Here is a 20,203-nt window from a genome sequence, read left to right as displayed (position 1 = left end):
CACAATCATGGAGGTGGATAAGAATGTGTGTACGAGAATGAACTATAAAGAAACTATGTGTGTTGCTACCATGTACATGAGCATGAATATTTTAGGAAAGTATTGCGCGTCTATACTGTCAGGGACATGGTTGATTAGCGTAAAGTCCTGGATCGAGGGAGAATGATATAAGGAATACAAGTATTTCAAGGCTAAAGCAGATGAGAACCTGGTTATTTGATGCTAAACTATGCTCTCTAATTAAAGGGAGCAGGTTATGAATATAGATTCCCAACTATACATTTTTTATCTGGTTATTTCACTTGTCCCAGTTCATTGTGTAAATCAGTTTTGAGGTTATTTTTAGGAGGCTATTCTCTTGGCATTGTTTCCGGTCGTCCTGGACTTCTCTTTGCCACTGGACTCTAGCAGTGCTGATTCAGGAGAGGTGTGGTTGTAGATTTATTATATTCTTGATCCGATTTCAAGGTATAGAATTAACTTTGGCTCTACCACTCAGACTTAGGGTTAATGCGTGCATTTGTTTTCGTTGAAGAGTAAGGAACTTTACCACCGAAGCTGCGCCACCCAACTGATTCCCATTAGATATTGGACCCTCAGTTATTTAGGCTCTTAGCTGACTTCAATTGAGTCTAGGCAACTAGGATGTTAGGCTTAGGTTAGCGAAAATAAAAGAGCATAGAATCGGCAGCAGAGTGATCAACCCAAGGTGAAAGAATGGCAATGATAACTGAAAATTCAAATTATGCCCTTTTTGCCTAAGCACACAAAAAAAGTGTCTCTTCGCACCGACGTCAACAAATCTTTTTTCTTTCCTTCTCCCCCCCCCCTCCGCCAATGATTAGCACATGCATGACGTCATTCACCCTTTAGCTTCAATCCTGCATCATAGCTAAAAATAGAATATATTGCTGTCAGATTTCTTGTCGCCTACATGATCTCTCATTCTGATTTAATGGCGATGCTTACAGCTGCCCCGTTGAGTAAGGGCACTGTTTTATCGTTACTTCATTCTTTCTCCAGTGTTGCTCAGGCCCTGTTTGTCACAAATTTCACAACCTTTGCTTCACAATTACACATGCAGCTAGCTTTACAGGTTATCCATTGTCTTTCAAGACTGAACAGAGCCTTTGAGTATTTAATGTAATTAATGAAATTTTCATCAATACTTTTATTATATGTGTTCATTATATGTAGTGTATGTTAAAAAAATGAATAAAAAGGTTCTAAATGACAATTTGCAATGGCAACATTCATGTCGGTGGCATTATTCGCCATGAACATTGAACATAACTAAAAATTAAATTACTTAACAATAATTTGTAAGAAAACTTATTACATTATTTGATCCTTTAATTGTGTTTGTTCAATTTCAGATGGCACTGAGTGCTGCCTCTCCAATTTATCGCGGATATTTATCAGATTATGATTGTCGTTGGAGTGTCATCGCTCAGGCTGTTGATGACCGGACCAGAGAAGAACGTGGAATGGAGGTAAAAATCTTTGTTTTTAGAAATGAAAAACACCCGTCTAGCTGAATCCATTGTGAAAAATTTCCCCCACTCTATATCTGTGCCTAAATCAAAACGCGGATTCCATGAACACAGCTTCTTTCTTAGAACTGCACGCCTGTGGAACTCTGTTCCGTCTGCCTGCTTCCCTCCGGACTACAACTTGGATGTCTTCAAGTCCAATGTTAACAAATTCCTAATGAACCGCCCCCTTAAGTAAACACTTCAGCAAATATCCTCACTAACTTAATGTACTTGCAATAACCCTTATCCCTGAGTGGCTTCCAGGCCTTGATAAGTGGTGATCACTGTGTAAAAAAAAAAAAAAAAGAAACCTATCGATTTCATTTTTTGATACTTATGCAAAATATGGACCATGCTAAAATAACATTATTTAGAAAGCTATTCTTAACATGGAGAGGGAGGCTTTGTTAACTATTGTACTTTCACCTAACAATTTAATAAACAAAAAGATACCATAAAAATTTAACTAAAAAATCCTATCTAAAAAATAAAATAGCACAATCCGTAGTCAGCTTAAGTCCCCATTTTTTTTTTCTTTCATAATGTTTAAAGGTTTGAATATTTGTTTAACCCTAACCCAACCCCAAAGAGAAACATTCCTGTTGTCAGTGTTATATAACGAGAATAGAAAGTGGATGCTAAATTTACTTTCGATAGCTTTTTAATTCTCACTTCCTTTATTTTGTCCTTTAGTCCTCACATTTAAGGAGTGATATTTCTGACAAAGGAGGAAGAATTGATGTTTTCTGAATTGGAATTTATCTAACACTTATGATTGGCTCGTTTTGGACCTTGATATCTCTGCCCCCCCCCTCGCCAATCTTTCACGAAAAACACCCGTCTAGCTGAATCCACTGTGAAAAATTTCCCCCACTCTTTATCTATGCCTAAATCAAAACGTGGATTCCATGAACAAAGCTTCTTTCTTAGAACTGCATGCCTGTGGAACTCTGTTCCGTCTGCCTACTTCCCACCTGACTACAACTTGGATGTCTTCAAGTCCAACGTTAACAAATTCCTAATGAACCACCCCCTTAAGTAAACACTTCATCAAGTCTCCACACTAGTAATGTACTTGCAATAACCCTTATCCCTGAGTGGCTTCCAGGCCTTGATAAGTGGTGACCACCGTGTAAAAAAAAGAAAAAAAAAAAAAGATATACTGTTTTTTTTTTTTTTTTTAAATTTTTAACTAACATCATGCCTTGTCTGTCGCTATTTCCATAAAAGCAATGTGTTTTTCATTCAGGATTGTACCTTTCATTAATCATATAATGGATGTTAATGCTGTTCCTTGAAATATTCTCTCATATTTGCGGATTAGTCTCTTAACATCTGTCGCATCTTATGCTAACATCATAAAAATAAATGCTCGGTAAAGTGTTTAAAGGTTTTCCTGGATCTGGAAACTTTGTTTCAAATATAGTAGGTAAATTTTTAATCTAGCAGCTCCCGATTTTTTGTTTTTTGTTTTTTGTCTCTAAACTTTGGAGATATCGTTTGCCAGTAAAATTTGAATTTTAAACTGAAAAAAAAAAGACTGTCCTCCTTTACCTATTATTCTTTTTGATAAAAATATTGTTGCATTAAAAAATAATGTTTTTACATTATAATAACTACATTAGTGAAATACATAACTACATACAATATTACTACAACTATTATTGTATTAATGAGTAAGAATGTCTTTAGAAAATGTTTGGAAAGCATTTAGTACAGAATATATTCTTATACATAGATGTTTTAAAACTGTATTCCAATACACTGCACGTCTTAACCTTATCGCATCGTATGCCGGTATACAGGGTTAGCGTCATAACATCATAAAAACAGATGCTCAGTAAACAGTGTTGCCAATTTAGTGGTTTTCCTGCTAGATCTGGAGATTTAATTATAGTTGATAAATTTTGGATCTAGCAGCTAGCGTGTTTTTGTTTGTTTTTTTTCTCCAAAATGTGGAGATTTTTGTTTGCCAGTTAGGTTTGAAGAATTTCAAACAAAAAAACACAAACATTAATTAGATTTGAGGATATGCAAACAATATTACTGTATTAATGAGTAAAAGTGTCTTTATAAAATGTTTGGGAAGCATTTAATACCATATATAATCTCATAGACGTTTTAAAACTGTATTCAATATTTGCTGTTTTTTCGCTATTCGCGAGGAAGGACACAGAATGTAACCCCCACAAGTAGCGACGGAATATTATAATTGATTGTAGGCACATTTAGTTGCTCGAAAGCATACAAAATTGATCGACGTTTGAATGCTTCCAATCTTAAAGGATCAATTAAAATATAAGACCTGTTAAGTTAAAGACTTGTAGGAATGCTATGGAAAGTAAAGGTCTACGATTGAATGTTACCAGGACCAAATTGATGATCAGCAGTTGTAGTATTAGAAAGCTCCCCAAAAAGGGGAGGTTCCCTTGATTATTTTATGGATAATGAGTCGGAAACAATTCAATTTTTTTTTATATTTACAAGCATTGTGTACACATTTACTGGTAAGAGAAGGTAACCATATGCAACACGTGTAAGACAACGGAGAGGGATGAGAACCGAGATATGGAGAAAGTATATTTGGATGGTGAAGCTCTTAAGATTGTCGGAAAAAATTTTTTTTACCATCGAAGCACATTATTAAAATCTTGTTTTGTTAAATAATTATGCAACTTAGACATTTGAAAGTAAAATCTAGTTAATGAGAGTTGCGGACATGTGTTGCATGAATATGTAAATAGATCACAGTTTTGTTAGATTCCAGAATCCAAGATTTTATTCATCTTACCGATTCATTTGTTTTAAAATAAAAACTTTTAATCAATCACAGACCCGTTTCATTCACAGATGTATACTTGTTTGTCAATACTAGATAATGTCTCTGTAGATTCACCAGAAAAACCCGAAAGTTTTCTAAAATAGAAAAATGCATAACGATGTAATATGTAAAATTCAGAAAGGACACAAAGAGCATCGGATTCATTTCCAGCTGAGAGAGTTTTTTTAAAGAAATGTTTTGCACTTATATTTACCTCTTTATGTCTATCAATCCTTTTTTGTTTAGAAGCTCAATGTATATTAAATATAGCAAAGCATATATAAATTAATACATTTTACTACATTCCAAGATCCAAGGTTTTGTTTAACTATCAGTTTTTTTTCAACACATCAAAACTTTGGTGCATTTTACCTGTTTCGATTATGTAGAACAATCAATATTTTTATGTTAATATTGAATGGAAATCTTGACAATCTTGCATAAAAATGGTCTTGTCTTGCTTGGTTGAAAGCAACTAACCTATCAAAACATCATGATTTTTCCCTTACTTTTCATGCACTTTTCATGCACTTTTTACGCACTTTTTATGCACTTTTTATGCACTTTTTATGCACTTTGCCATAGTCTGTCATATGCAAGACACAAATACTTAATAGATCAAATTTACCAAATTTTCATTACAAACAATTACTTTATTGTCCAATTGTCTACTGTACACTCTTTAGCCCTTATCCTCGAGTGGCCTCTTGGCCTTGATAAGTGGTGATGCCTTTGTAAAAAAAAAAAAAAACTGTATCAAAAACCTTTCTGATATTGTTAGTCACAGCTTTTTCTGATAATAAATGTATTCTTGCTTTGGGGACAATAGGATTTGTTTGTTATTCTGACTTTTGTTACAAATTTTTTTTTTTCTCCAATAGAATATATTGGGTTTTTTTTTTTTTTTGTTTAAAGTTTTATTTCATTTTTTAAAATTTTTGAATTATTTCAGCCATTGAAAAATGACCGGTTTTTGATAAACAAATCTCGTTATGATTCAATCGACAGTTACCTTTCTGAAATGGGACGATGTTATAATGATTTAGATTTAGTCTATGACAAAGAAATCTTTGAAGACTTGAAGGATGCAGGTATATATATTTACACATTCTCTCTCTCTTTAGGCATATATATGTATATTTATACTTGCTCTCTCTCTCTCTCTTTAACCTTCAGGAGAATATTACTTTTACAATTGATTTTTGCGCCATGGTTTCTTGCAGTTGAAGGTTGAAGGTTCAATTCTCAGTGTGGATGACCAAAAAATACAATTGCAAATTACTTAGGACCTCTATCCAGTTATGGCCGGTAGAACAAGAGCATGCGACACTCATGGAGTAAATAAAGGGTTCCATTTGAAATTCTGTCCAAATTCCCAAGTTTGACAGAAACGTTCCCAAGTTCGACAAGATACACCTGAAGCAGGTCGAAGGTTACATCAACTAAAACTTTGTGAAAATGACACTCAAAATGAGAACAGTAGTTTGATGAATCCAAATTCTATGAATAACTCATCTCAAGAATTCAGAAACGTAAAATATGAAATCTCCATTAGAAATAGATTTACAATTTCAACGTTTGTTCTGATTTCTCTCTTTGCCTTCTTCAACATTTTAATGCATCTAAAACCAAACTCCTATCCTTACATCATCAACGCTCTGATCCCCAGCTGGCATCAATTGTGATGGATGGCTCTCGTCTGGGTGAGGCCCCATGTTTTGACAAGCTTCTGGGTTTGACCTTTACTCCTGATCTGAAATGGAACATGTACATCAAGTCTGTTGCCAAGGTCGCAGGAAAGATGGTGGGATCCTTCTACCGCTCCAGAAGATATCTCACTACTGATGCAATTCTCTATCTATATAAAAGCCAAGTACGGCCAAGGATGGAATACTGTTGCCATATCTGGGCAGGAGCTGCCAAAAACAGCCTATCATGCCTTGACAGAGTACAAAATAGACTTCGTGGTTTAGTGGGGGATGCCCTTTTCTCTACCCTGCAACCCCTCTCCTACAGAAGAGACGTTGCGAGCCTATCCTTGTTTTATCGTTATTTTCATGGCAGGTGCTCGTCTGAACTCCAATCCCTGGTCCCCCCTCGCCAAACTTTCACGAAAAACACCCGTCTAGCTGAATCCACTGTGAAAAATTTCCCCCACTCTATATCTGTGCCTAAATCAAAACGCGGATTTCATGAGCAAAGCTTCTTTCTTAGAACTGCACGCCTGTGGAACTCTGTTCCGTCTGCCTGCTTTCCTCCGGACTACAACTTGGATGTCTTCAAGTCTAATGTTAACAAATTCCTAATGAACCGCCCCCCCTAATTAAACACTTCATAAAATCTCCTCACTAACGTGATGTACTTGCAATAACCCTTATCCCTGAGTGGCTTCCGGGCCTTGATAAGTGGTGATCACTGTGTAAAAAAAACAAAAAAAAAACAAACATGTTGACTCAATATTATAATTTTTGGATCAAGAGGGGAATAAAGACCCCAATCGACATGAGTTAAAGAAAGAAAAGGACAGATTTCGGTCAATACTGGTATGAACCTATAAAATAACTGACTTGTTTGGATTTTTGTGCTTGTTTTGCCAATTTTTGCGACCAAGATTAATTTATGTAGTGCATTTTATATATATATATACACAAAACTTTTTAATAAAAACTATTTAAACTAAACCTTGGATTGATATTTTTTTATTTAAAACAAAAAATAATAAAAATGAGTTATACGATTTATTTGTAACCAAGATTGATTTTTTTTGTAGAGTGCATTTATATATTTAAAAAACTTTTTAATAAAACTATTTGAACCAAACTTTTATATGGTAGGCAGTTTATTTTGTAAATAAGAAAAAATGCTTTAATGGCAGGCATGTTGAAAAATGCATAATTTTATTTATAAACCTTTTAAAACTTTTTATAAAAAAAAAAGTTTGCTATCTGCTTGCCTTCCCACATTTTTTTAATATTACTGTTTTCTGGTTACATTTTTATATAAAATTTTTTGCTGTCTATTATAAAATTATATTGTAAAAATATTATAAAATTCGCAAAAATAAAAAAAAAATAAAATTGTAAAAATATAAAATTCGCAAAAATAAAAAAATAAAATTGTAAAAATATTATAAAATTCGCAAAAATAAAATTATATTGTAAAAATATTATAAAATTATATTGTAAAAAAAATAAAATTATATTGTAAAAATATTATAAAATTCGCAAAAAAAAAAAATTATATTGTAAAAATATAAAATCTGCAAAAATAAAATAAAAAAAAAATTATATTGTAAAAATATAAAATTAACAGGTGGATGAAGATTTTTAGAATGACATCACAAGTTGTTTAAAAAGTCAAAAAGAAATTATTTTCTGCTAGATATCAAGCCATCCCTGTACCCAAAGAAATAATTTACCTGATTCAGCATCAAAAACTGCCTTAAACATCCCAACTAACTCAAATTTCAAAATCCCTTACTCAGATCTTAAAAACATATCAATACTACACAATGGAAAAATGGCAAACTTACTGGAATGAATTTCCCAACAACAAATTATACGAAATTATGTCAAAAATTAAACAGCAGAAACAAAACACTAAACTAAACAGAAAAGAAGTCACACTAGAAAGAATAAAAATGGGATATACTCATTTAAACAACTCAAATCTTTTGAAAAAAGAAAATTCACTCATTTGTTTACCATGTCAAACTCCATTCACAATTAAACACATTCTACTTGAGTGTACTGACTTTATAGCAACGAGGAATAGTTTATATAAAGAAAAAAAGAAATCAAGGAGAACAAACCCCACACCATACTTTTATACTCCCCAAAATTAGCCTTTATCAAAACTTAAAAGAAAAAGAACATATTGCTCGTATATCAGCGCAGCGAGTAAAGGTCTCCTAAACTCATGGATAAGCAGCATAAAATGACCCAAAGGGTTAACATGCTGTAAAACTCACTCCTAGACAAGGTTCAAAAGAGAGTCGCCAACCTGATAGGTCCTGAACTGTCATCCAAGCTTCAGCCTCTGTCCCATCGACGAAATGTAGCATCCCTCTGCCTGTTCTACAAGTACTTTAATGGTGAATGCTCCGACGAACTGCAAGCACTTGTGTCCCCTCGATATGAGTACCCCCGACAAAGCCGACAAGCAGCAAAATCCCACCCCTTCACAGTTGAGATCCCTAAATGTAAGAAAGCCTTCTACTCCAGTAATTTTCTTCCCCAGAACCGCTAGACTTTGGAATTCCCTTCCGGGTTCCTGCTTCCCCAACTGTACTGACATGCAGAAGTTCAAGCGTAACGTGAACCAACGTCTTATTGCCCAACTCTCCACATAGTACCCCTGTAGCTTATGTCCCTAACAGTTGCTCCCTACATGAAAGTAGCAATGTGCCTTGTTTGAGGTGAAAATGTAATTAAAAAAAGAAAGAAAGAAAAAAAAAGCTGTTTACAATTCTTTTTGTCTGTCTCTACCGTTTTAACAAGCTCATCTTTTTTTTCTTTATATTTTTTTTAATCAAATCACAATTTATATATTTAAAAATAAATATTTATTTCTAGAAATTGATGACTTGCTTGCTAAACACATTGCTCATCTCTTCATTCGGGACCCAATTTCTTTATTCTCTGAAAAAGTTCACCAAGACGACAGTAAAGATACAGACCATTTTGAAGTAAGTGGCGTTATTATTAATGTTATGAAATGTGTTATGGCGTTATTATCAATGTTATGAAATGTGTTATGGCGTTATTATTAATGTTATGAAATGTGTTATGGCGTTATTATTAATGTTATGAAATGTGTAAAAGAAAAAACAATTTTTCAAACGATTATTTCTTTGTATTATTTGTATTGTTCGAACGACAAATGATTATTTCCTGAGAATATAAAAACCAAGATGAGAACAATAGTTTGAAAAATACAAATTATCAATCCCTATCTAAAAAAAACAAAACAATGGCCCTTATTTAGAATTAAATTTATTTTAAAAAACTAAATTGCAGAAAATTTTTATGATGTACATATCCACCACGGAATGAAAATGTCATATTCCAAAAATCACAAACTGAGAATATAGTTGTTTTTTTGGGGTTTTTTTTTTTTAAATCAGAAAATCAAAATTTATTATTTTTAGTGATTAATGTGAAATCGTTAGTATTACAAGGCTGATCTCAAGTTTGAATCATTGTGGACTTATCTGCTGTTTTTTCAAGATGGTGATACAAGATGGTCCTTTTGCTTACTCGTAAAAATTTTTTTTTAGTTAAAAGTAAAACTACTTGATCAATTTATGATTTTTGGAATATGACATATTCGTTCTGTGACAGGTAAGTGCATCATGAAGTATTTTAATTATTTTTCTGTATTTTGATTTTGATAGTAGGTTTAATTCTAAATAACCACCAAAATATTTTCCAAACTTAATTATTTTGTTTTCGTTGAAAATCTGTGTTTAGAATTCTTGGTTTTTGAATTATTTCACTTTTGTTGACTGGCAAAATATTTACTTTTTTTAATTGAAGAAACTTATCAAGATTTTTTTTTTTTTTTTTTTTTTTTAAATAATGGTACCAGCAAAATGTTTAATAGATCGAAAAATAATTTTTTTCTTTCTTTTGTAAATATTTTTCTTTGAATACAAAAATCTAAAAAAAAAAAATCATGATGCTTAATAATTGTGATTTTGTGTTGTAGAATATCCAGTCGACTAATTGGCAATCTTTAAGGTTCAAGCCTCCACCTCCAAACTCTAACATTGGTTGGAGAGTAGAATTCCGACCAATGGAGGTAAGGAAACACGAGGATCTGAGTATTTCGTTACTTGTCAAAAATTTGCTTAAAAAAAAAATGGAGAAAAGCTGATTTCTGCTAACACTGTCTGCATTTTTATTTATGAAATCCACTGGGTTTTTTCCCCTTCTTTTGCCTCTCTCTTCTTATCCCTACCAAACCTCAATTGTTTCCAGCTGCATAGATAATTATTGATGACTTCCTTTGAAACTAAATTTAATTTTAAAAGAAGAGTAGTTACATTATGTTGCTAACATTTTGACTCCAAATAATTTTCACTGTTTTCTTACAAACTAATATAGACATGATGGAGGAGGAGGAGAAGGTAGAGGTTAAATGACTTTCCTGTTCTCTTCTATTACACTTGCTTTTTCTTTTTTTTTTACTTGTATTTTTCTGCCGATGAACTGGTTCAAAAACAAAAGCGCAAGAGTTTCATCTAAATCAATTGATATTATATTCGAGAATTTTGACTTCGACCCATTCCAGGTTTCTCCCAAGGTTTGGCATTCAAAGAAGAAAAGGAATTTTATAGATCCCTTGAGCGTTTTGTTTTCTTCAGAAATAAAATAAAAAACAAAAAAAACTAAATATAATAATCAGTAGAGAAATAACTATATAATAATAAATACAAGATTTGCATAAATTAAAATATCATATTTAAGAGTATTTTACACCTGGGCATATATGTGTGTGTGTGTGTGTGTGTGTGTGTGTGAAGTATTTGAATTTTTCATCCAGATTTTCAAATACCTTGCAAATACTTTGAAAACCTTTCAATATCCCATATGATATATATATATATACGTAAATGCTTACGTTTCATAAGCTTTTAGAGGAGAATTGATTATTTGTAGTATTTGAATATTATTTTGGATATTATTCTCACATTTCGGCCAATGTAACTTTTGACCTTCAGATGTATCTTTTTGAATTTAGGAATTTTTATGTTGAGTTCAACATAAATGTCTACAAATTAAAAAAAAAAAAAAAAAAAAAGTGCACCTGAAGAAGTTTAGCAGTTTTATCATCCGAAACGTGATTAGAACATCTAAGAGAAAACTAGTCCCAATAATACAAATAATTGTCATCTCCAAACTTCTGAAACATAAAACCTTATATATATATAATCATAATTTAAATTTTATGGTTTGAAACGATTAAATTTCAAATCTACTACAATTTTTATTATATGCAAAACAATGAATACATTTTGATAAGTATATTTCCTTAACCCATGAGTTTTCGATGTTTATTCATCTTCGATTTTGTAATATTTTGTAAGAGCGATAATCACTGGATTTGCATACCAGTAGGTTTATTGCATTACATTATTCTGAAGTATATATATATATATATATATATATATATATATATATATATATATATAAGAACTTTGTGTGTATGTGTTCATTCCCTATGAACTCCAAAATGACTCGGCCAATTTTTTTAAATTTCACACAAATGTAATTTATGTGATTGGGAATGTTCTTAGATAGGTTTTGTACTGGAATGCTTCTAATGAGTATCAAAAATCGGTAATCAAAAAAATTTAATTGAAGAAAGAACAGTTCAATTTTGAAGTTAATACTTTTTATACAGCCTAACATCAAAAGTGCATTGCCGAAGTTTCATTACCGCACAAGCAGGAGAGCTCGGTGTATCAACAGTAGGTTCTTTGATAAGACGGGTGCATTCGAAATTAATGTTTCTCTTTAGAGCCCATTTGAACCATTGTACTTGACTTTTTCATTTTAAACTTTAATTTAAGTCATTATATGAAAATAACTTTACCAGCAGTGCAATGTAGACTACAATGAATTGTGAACTGTCACTACGTGGAGGCATGTTGAGTTTCCGACTGGAGCAGGCAATCTATTGATCTGATTGCCAAATTGATTTCACTGATTTCATTGACAATAAAAGGATTAGAAATATGAAACCTTTGTTGATCCTCATTCAATACCGAGCAAAATCAGGTTTCCCTGCTAGTGCGTATGTGTTCTGTGTGTGTGTGTGTGTATATATATATATATATATATATATATATTTCCTCAGGCTTTGAAAATAATATACGAACAAACCCTAGGCTGACCCCAAAATCTTCAATTGATTCTGAGTCAGTCCAGTGCAATATTCTGAAACAATCTATTTTATAGGCATTGACACAAGCTGGATTTTCAATTACATGTTGATCAAATAAGCGGTTAAGCATCTTTGAATTGTGTCTAATATGAACGCTGACTCTGTTTTCATTTAAAAAAAATGAGATGGTCTCCTAATTCTAGAGTTGTTCTAGATTTTCAAGTTTAACCTTCAAATAATTACTTGATAATAATATCTAAGTATGTGTATTAAAACGATACCTATTTTTGAATCTCTGATCATTTTCTTTTTTTATTTTATTTTGTTCTAAAGGTTCAATTATCTGACTTTGAAAATGCTGCTTATGTTGTGTTCATCGTGTTGGTAACCAGAGCCATTTTGACTTTCAAACTCAATTTCTTGATTCCAATCTCCAAGGTAAGACAACTCTATTCTCTTGTGATCAAAGGGACCTAACTCGGTCAGCTCAAATGGGGTTTTAATAAACCTGTCTGTTGAAAAAACTTAATTATTTCTTCTAATTTTAAAAATCTTAATCCAAGATCTATTAATAGACATAGTTAACAGACAAGAACGATAACTCTAACTATGACCGAGTTATTGTCCTTATTGTTTGCTGAAACCCTCCAGTCGGCCATATTGTAATTTTACATTTATTAGTCTTATAGTAAATTTTGTAATAATCTCGTCTTGCTTTTGGAAATGCTTTTGTGTGATGCATCCTTATTATAAATAAATGAATGCTCCAAGTCTGTAGCAAATCAATGAAAGTAATTATCATTAGTTAGATACATCTAAAGAAAAGAGGGAAAAAAAACAACTTTTTATTTTGTACTTAGATTGGTGATCTTTTAGATCAATGTATTTCAGGTGAAAACATGTATTTTCATGTAGAAATTCATATAAATTCTCAAAATTATGAAAAATGTGCCATTAAACGTGATAGACCTATTTTTAACAACAAAAAGTCATCCACTGTTACCTTCTGCTTAAAAATGGCAAACCTTTAAGTCAAGGGAGATAAGTCGGTTTGTCATACTGAATTTGTTGCGCAACTCTTCTACATCAAAATATATGATGAAACTCAATAAATTCTATTTTTATTTGTAATTATTTTTTACTGGATTATTTTTTGTAATTTTTAGAATTTACACTAATTTCGACATAAGTGCTTAATTTTTTCACTTAAAATGCATTGGTTTAAAACATCAATCTACACATGCACCTTTTCTTTTTTTATAATATGAGCTCAATTTAATAATTTTCTTAAATTCCAGAAAAGGGTATTCTGGGTAGAATTATAAAATAAAAATTGCCTCCATCTAGAAGGTTTTTTTTTTTACAGATCAAGGACAGATACTAGTTTTTGATACTTTCTGATATTTCTTTAAACACAAGCTCAGTTTTGAAATCATATTAAAAAAAGTGGTTCTCTAAAGAAAATCACTTTTTTTAATATTGATTCAATGAACAAAGCTTCTTTCCCAGAACTGCCTGCCCATGGAACACTGTTTTGCTGGTCTGCTTCCTGATTAGATACAACATGGTAGCTTTCAAGTCCAATGTAAACAAGTTCTTGTTAAGCCCTCTCCATAATCAAATTCTCCCCAATTTACACAATTAATGATTACTATACTACCACCTTACATTCATTAACCTTTATCCTTGAGTGGCATTTGGGCCTTGATAAGTGGTGCCTTCCAATTAAAAAAAATACACCTCTGTCTTTCCTTTCATGTATACTTGACAACACCAAATCATGTGCATTATGTACTGCTGTGAACATTTCTTTGGGTATAAAACAGTCGCTTTTATTTGACAGCTGGCCATATGGCATGGAGTGGAAGAGAGAGGATGAGACAGAAAGGCGACCGGCAGAATTTGATCAATGCGAGTCACTCTCTTGGGTAGTGACTAACCTTCTCGTTCAAACTTGTTTGTTTTTATTTAGTTTGCAATTCCTTCAGAATTGTGATTTAAATTCTGTTTTTATTGCTTATTGTTCTCTAGTTCGTATTGACATTTGCTTTTGTGTCAGAGGTCAACAATCAGGTCATCCTTTGTCATTCACTCATAACTATCTGGCATTGCCCGGGAGTTTTCTTTAAACTTGAATCCTCATTTTTGCCTGCTTTGAGAAGTAAAGAAAGCAAATTTTGTTACGGTCATTTTGAAATGTATGCTGCATGCACCATCAGCCAAGTTGAGGCTAGTGTAGGCATAAAAGTTGTTTGGGTTTTTTCTGCCAGCAATGGGATTTTTTGTACTATTTGGGGTTATTATTTGAGATAATGTCTAACAGGTGACTGTGGGGAGTTAAGCAGCGAGATGTCTGTTCACATAATATTTAAACTTCTGCAGTTAATACAGTCAGGGAAGCAGAGAATTCCAAAATCTAGCAGTCTGAGGGAAGAAACTATTAGAGTAAAAGGTTTTCTGGCAACATCTAAGTAAAGGGGTAGGATTTTGCTGCTTGCCAGTTTAGTCAGGAGTATGTACGTCAAAGGGGCACAAGTGCAATGAGTTCATCAAACCACATTCTACTAAAGTAAAACAGGTACAGGCATGCAACATTTCAGTGATGGGACAGAAGTTGGAGCTTGGACGACAGTGCGAAATCTCTTCAATTTGAGACTTTCTTTTAAACCCTGTCTAGTGGCAGATGTACCATCACAGATTAGCCATCTGTTAATCAAATTACAGGTGGGGAAAGAAGCTCACACTATATGTTCAGTAAAATTCGCGTGAAACATTATTTCAGCATTTGTGGTTGTTGGCAGTCTGAAAAGGCTTCCTACTCTTTTTTTTCTGTTGAACTTTCTTAAGCCACTATAAACAATCTGCATAGTTAAGAGATATTTTTTATCACATTTTACATGTTGCTTTGCATAGTAGCCATCATGTGGATCCATTCGCCCGTGTATGGAGTACTGCTGTCACATTTGGGCTGGTGCATCTGCTACTAGTCTCTCGCTCCTGGACAGGATCCAAAAGAGAGTCGCCAACCTAATAGGTCACGAACTGTCATCTAAACTTCAGCCCCTGTCCCACCGACGAAATGTTGCATCCCTCTGCCTGTTTTCCAAGTATTTTAATGGTGGATGCTCTGACAAACTACAAGCCCTCCCCCTCAACGAAAATATCCCCGACAAACCCGACAAGCAGCGAAGTCCCACCCCTATACAGTTGAGATCCCTAGATATAAGAAAGCCTTTTACTTTAATTGCTTCTTCCCCAGAACTGCAGGACTTTGGAATTCTCTTCCGGTTTCCTGTTTCCCCAACTGTACTGACATGCAGAAGTTCAAGTGTAATGTGAACAAACATCTTGCTGCTAAACTCCCTACATAGTACCCCTGCAACTTAGGTCCTTGATAGTAGCCCCCTACATCAAAGTGGCAACGTGCCTTGTTTGAGGTGAAAGTGTAAAAAAAAAAAAAAAAAAAAAAGTGTCACACCATACGTCGCTCATGATTGAACTCGGAACAGACTGCTTACTAGAGTCTTGTACAAAAAATTTTTTTTTTAAATAACAAGTTTGCTTGTGCAAATGATCAGTTTTGCATAAGCAAGTTCTCAATTTTATAAAGCAGAATTACTATGTCAAGTGTTCAGAGAGAGGGGTCTTGGACACTAACATTCTACAATAGGTCTAATAGTTTAAAAGTAGTTAATAGGACAGACAAGCAAACGCCTCATGTTTGTAGAGATTAAAAATTACATGTGAATCAAACTAATGACAATCTGTATTTAGATTAATCGGACAATCTTGAGTGTTATCTGCACAACGTTTCAGTTGATGCAACCTCCGACCTTCATCAGGTGTTAATATAAACATTCATAGCTTGTCTCCAAAATTCAGAACTGCTTGGTGTATTATAATACAGTTTTGTGAAATAAAACGATTTTCAATGTTTCAAATGAAAATTAAAAATATTTTGACATAATAATGCTATTGAAAAATGTGACATAGTTTTAGTTACAGACACCATATCTCCATTATAACAAGATAAAAAGAAATTAAATAAACTATGGTTCCATATTTTGTTCATTTATGACTAAAGTGATGTAAAAAGTAATAAAGTTTTTAATAGTAAAAACATTTCTTCATTTGTTTTTTAAAAATTTTAATTGTTTTTTGTTAATGTTTTTTGTTAATTTTTTATTTTTAATTAATTTTTTTTTTTAGGTTGATGAAAATATGGTGACTGCTCAAAAGAAAGACGCAGTGAAGGAAGGAAAGTTTTATTTTCGTAAAGATGTCATCACTGGTAAGCAAAATTAAAAAACGTTTTTACATCTGCACTCGTTTTTTCTTATTTGATGCAATTTTCATTGACTTATGTGCAGACAGCAGAGAGCTTCGTCACATGCTTGAGAATGAAATTCTGCCACTTATCAATCTTGTTCCAATCTTTCAGTTTTCAAAAGCAGTATACCAGACTCAGTCCTTATCTGGTCGGCTCATCTTTTTAGTGGTCACTATCTTGATCTTAAATTTGAAGCTGTTAAACGGGAAACAACTTTTACTAAAATATATTTTCAACATTAATAATTTCAATATAACATTGTTGTCTTTGAATCCAATATCAGCAAATAATTCTTGAGCCACTCTCTTAAGCATTCAAATTCTGTCCAATCCATTTCAAATACTTTCATAGTATTTCTCATCATCCAGTTGATCACCTTACACTCATTAATCCTTATCCTCGAGTAGCCTATGGGCCTTGACAAGTGGTAACTTATTAGTATATAAAAATTGGAATAAACTCAATAAGAAATAATTTATTATTTTTATTTTCGTTACTTCCCTTTTAATTTTTCTCCATGTTTATTTGATATAAACAAAACTGGAATAAAAACGATATTTAAAAAAGTTGCTTTGAGTTGGAAGGTGATTGGTTTGAAAGAAACTCAAGATGAAGAATGTAATTTCATAAAATAATGTGAGAAATTTCCAAGACTCAGCTCGTTTCCTTTAATAATTACAAGAAATCTTTTCAACCAATAATTCTCGTGGCTAAAGAAACATTACCTAAAAGTACTTCATTCAAACTCCTTGGCTTAACATTCACAGAGAACAGGTATATCAAGGGCATTGCCAAGAAGGTGAACTCTCTCTACCGTGCTAGAAAGTTACTTAACGAGAGTATCCTGTACCTATACAAAACCACCATTTGCCCATGTATGGAGTATTGTTTCCACATTTGGGCTGGTGCATCTGCTACTAGTCTCTCACTCCTAGACAGGGTTCAAAAAAGAGTTGCCAGACTGTCAGCTAGGCTTTAACCTCTGTCTCATTGACAAAATGTTGCATTCCTCTGCCTGTTTTACAAATATTTTAATGGTAAGTGCTTTGATGAACTACAGTCCCTTGTACCCCCATTACGTAAATATCCCCGACAAGCAGCAAAGTCCCACCCCTATACTGTAGAGATCTCCAGATGTCAAAAAAGCCTTCTACTCTAATAGTTTCTTCCCTCAAACTGCTAGATTTTGGAGTTTCCTCCCGGGCCCCTGCTTTCCTGACTGTACTGACATGCAGAAGTTCAAGTGTAATGTGAACAGATATCTTGCTGCTCAACTCCCTACATAGTATCCTTGCAAATTATGTCCCAGATAGTAGCCCCCTACATCAAAGTGGCACTGTGCCTTGTTTGGGATGAAAATGTAATAAAAAAAAACAAAATTGAATATCAAACAAAAAAGGAGTCGTCATCCAAATAATAATTATGAATCAACTTTTTAGTTGAAAGAAAACAAAAAGGGTTCATAGGTCAGCTGACTTTTCGCTAGAGATGTAAGAGAGTTTATTCCTACTCTTATATAGTATCCCTACATAGTACCCCTGCAAATTATGTCCCAAATAGTAGTCCCCCTCCACTACATTACCATGATGATGAGGGGAGAGGGAATGATAGTCTGTCAATATCAAAGACGTAAACTGTTGTATTTTTTACACATTCAGATTTGGATGTAAATCAGGCTTTCAGTGCACATTCTAGTGGTGTGCAAATCACTTATGTATCAATACATCGGCCAAATTACGACTCTACATAATGTAAAATATTGAGCATGCATATAAAAAAAAGAAGTACACCTCTTGTGTAACTACCGCACGTTTTTATTCCGTAAACATCTGTTTTCTAATTATCTCTGCAGCTAATTCACCCCCGGAAGCTGCTGAATGTCCTGGCTGCTGTGAAGTGATCAAACAACGGATTGATGAAGAATACACGATGATGTCCATTAATGAGATTATTAATGGAAAAGTAAGTTCTTTCTTAGAAATGCACGCCTGTGGAATTGTCTTCCATTTTCCTGCTTTCCAGCTGTCTATAATATGGTTGTCTTCAAGTCCAACGTGAACAAGTTTCTGATTAGCCGTTCCACTTAAGTTAACAAATTTACCGAACTTCCATTATTATTGATTACTATATTGTCCTTTTGACTATTCTACACTCTTTAACCCTTATCCTTGAGTGGCCGATCGGCCTTGATAAGTGGTGACGCCTATGTAAAAAAAAAAAAAAAAAAATTCAGTAATATGTGGGTAATTTAGACTGCATAATTTGGAAGCTACCATTGTAATTAATTAGAATTCCAGCTGACTACAAAATGGTTGTCTTCAAGTCTAACGTAAACAAGTTTTTTATGAGCCGTTCCATATAAGTTAACAAATTTACCGAATCTCCATTACTAACGGTTACTAAATTGTCCAATTTCTGCTGTACACTCCTTAACCCTTATCCTCGAGTGGCTTCTTGGCCTTGATAAGTGGTGATGCCTATGTAAAAAAAAAAAAAGTTGTAAGAATTGAAATGAGTGCGACAAAATGATTGGTTGATGTCTTTTGTGGATGAGAGATGTGATAAATCAAATTTTGGCTCATTTTCTGGCATTCGGGGGACACAGACAAATTCAGGATCATCTTGGTAAGATCAAGCCACAGAGTGAATGCAGTATTTTCGTGTGAGCATTCAGCGTAGGATAAGTTTTTGAGCCCGGCAGTTTTTGATGAAATTGTATGACCATCAACCCTCTGAACAACCTCAATAATTTTTTTCCTTTTTTATATTTTCAGGATGATTTTCCAGGTTTAATTCCGCTTGTGAATAAATATTTGGAATATAGTGAATGTGATGTTGATACCAGGTGTACAGTGTTGCAATATTTACAGCTCATCTCAAACCGAGCATCAGGTAATTTACATAAATGCTATCATTAAACTTTTTTTATCTTTTTTATGAACGAGATTCTTGAATCGAACATATTAATGTTTTAAACTCATATCACGCACAAAAATAACCTTAAACATGCTTTTTCTGCAAAAAGCTCATTTTAACAGAATTTATAGCAAAATTTTCAGCATGAAAAAAAGATATTTTAGATTAGCACATTTGTTAAATTTACTCTTTTTCCACTTTCAAAATGAGATTAAATTTTTTTAGACAATTGTGCGATTTTTTTTTTTTTTTTTACAATTTCACTCCAAACAAGGAACATTGCCACTTTGATGTAGGGGGCTACTATCAGGGACCTAAGTTAGAGGAGTACTATGTAGGGAGTTTAGCAGCAAGATGTATGTTCACATTACACTTGAACTTGTGCATGTCAGTACAGTTGAGGAAGCAAGAACCCGGAAGAGAATTTAAAGCAAATACTTTTTCTTACTCACCGAATATTTTTTAAATATTAAAGGGAAGTAATCATGTCATGAGTTATTTCCCTTGACTGCCAAAATAATTATCTTAAAACGTGTTAAATTTATAAACAGTAAAAGGAAGTTTCCATATTAATTAAACAGGACTCGTGGAAATTCCACAGAATGAGAAATATTTTTAATCAGCAAATATGTTATGATAAAGTGGATATTTTTTTGGTAAAAAATTAGTCTTTTGACCAGAAAAATTAATAACACGCAGCAAATATGAGTT

At 33.0% G+C, this 20,203-nt stretch overlaps 1 protein-coding gene across 2 annotated transcripts in view; it reads left to right on the top strand.

The window, feature by feature from the left end:
- LOC145294125 (glutamate--cysteine ligase catalytic subunit-like) overlaps window positions 1-20,203 on the top strand; it is a 218,146-nt gene that overhangs the window by 182,990 nt on the left and 14,953 nt on the right. For both annotated transcript variants that reach the window (XM_080141228.1, XM_080141229.1), the window contains exons 8-15: window positions 1,377-1,493; window positions 5,309-5,447; window positions 8,931-9,043; window positions 10,066-10,158; window positions 12,580-12,684; window positions 16,456-16,537; window positions 18,429-18,538; window positions 19,351-19,468. In XM_080141228.1, coding sequence (XP_079997354.1) covers window positions 1,377-1,493; window positions 5,309-5,447; window positions 8,931-9,043; window positions 10,066-10,158; window positions 12,580-12,684; window positions 16,456-16,537; window positions 18,429-18,538; window positions 19,351-19,468 — 877 coding nt within the window. The remainder of the gene's footprint in view (window positions 1-1,376; window positions 1,494-5,308; window positions 5,448-8,930; window positions 9,044-10,065; window positions 10,159-12,579; window positions 12,685-16,455; window positions 16,538-18,428; window positions 18,539-19,350; window positions 19,469-20,203) is intronic.

This window comes from Euprymna scolopes, chromosome 15 (assembly GCF_053919585.1).
Source record: "Euprymna scolopes isolate OS-2025 chromosome 15, ASM5391958v1, whole genome shotgun sequence".
Lineage (NCBI taxonomy): Eukaryota > Metazoa > Mollusca > Cephalopoda > Sepiida > Sepiolidae > Euprymna > Euprymna scolopes.
The sequence above is the reverse complement of the archived record's forward strand: the minus strand, read 5'-3'. Positions and strand labels throughout refer to the sequence as shown.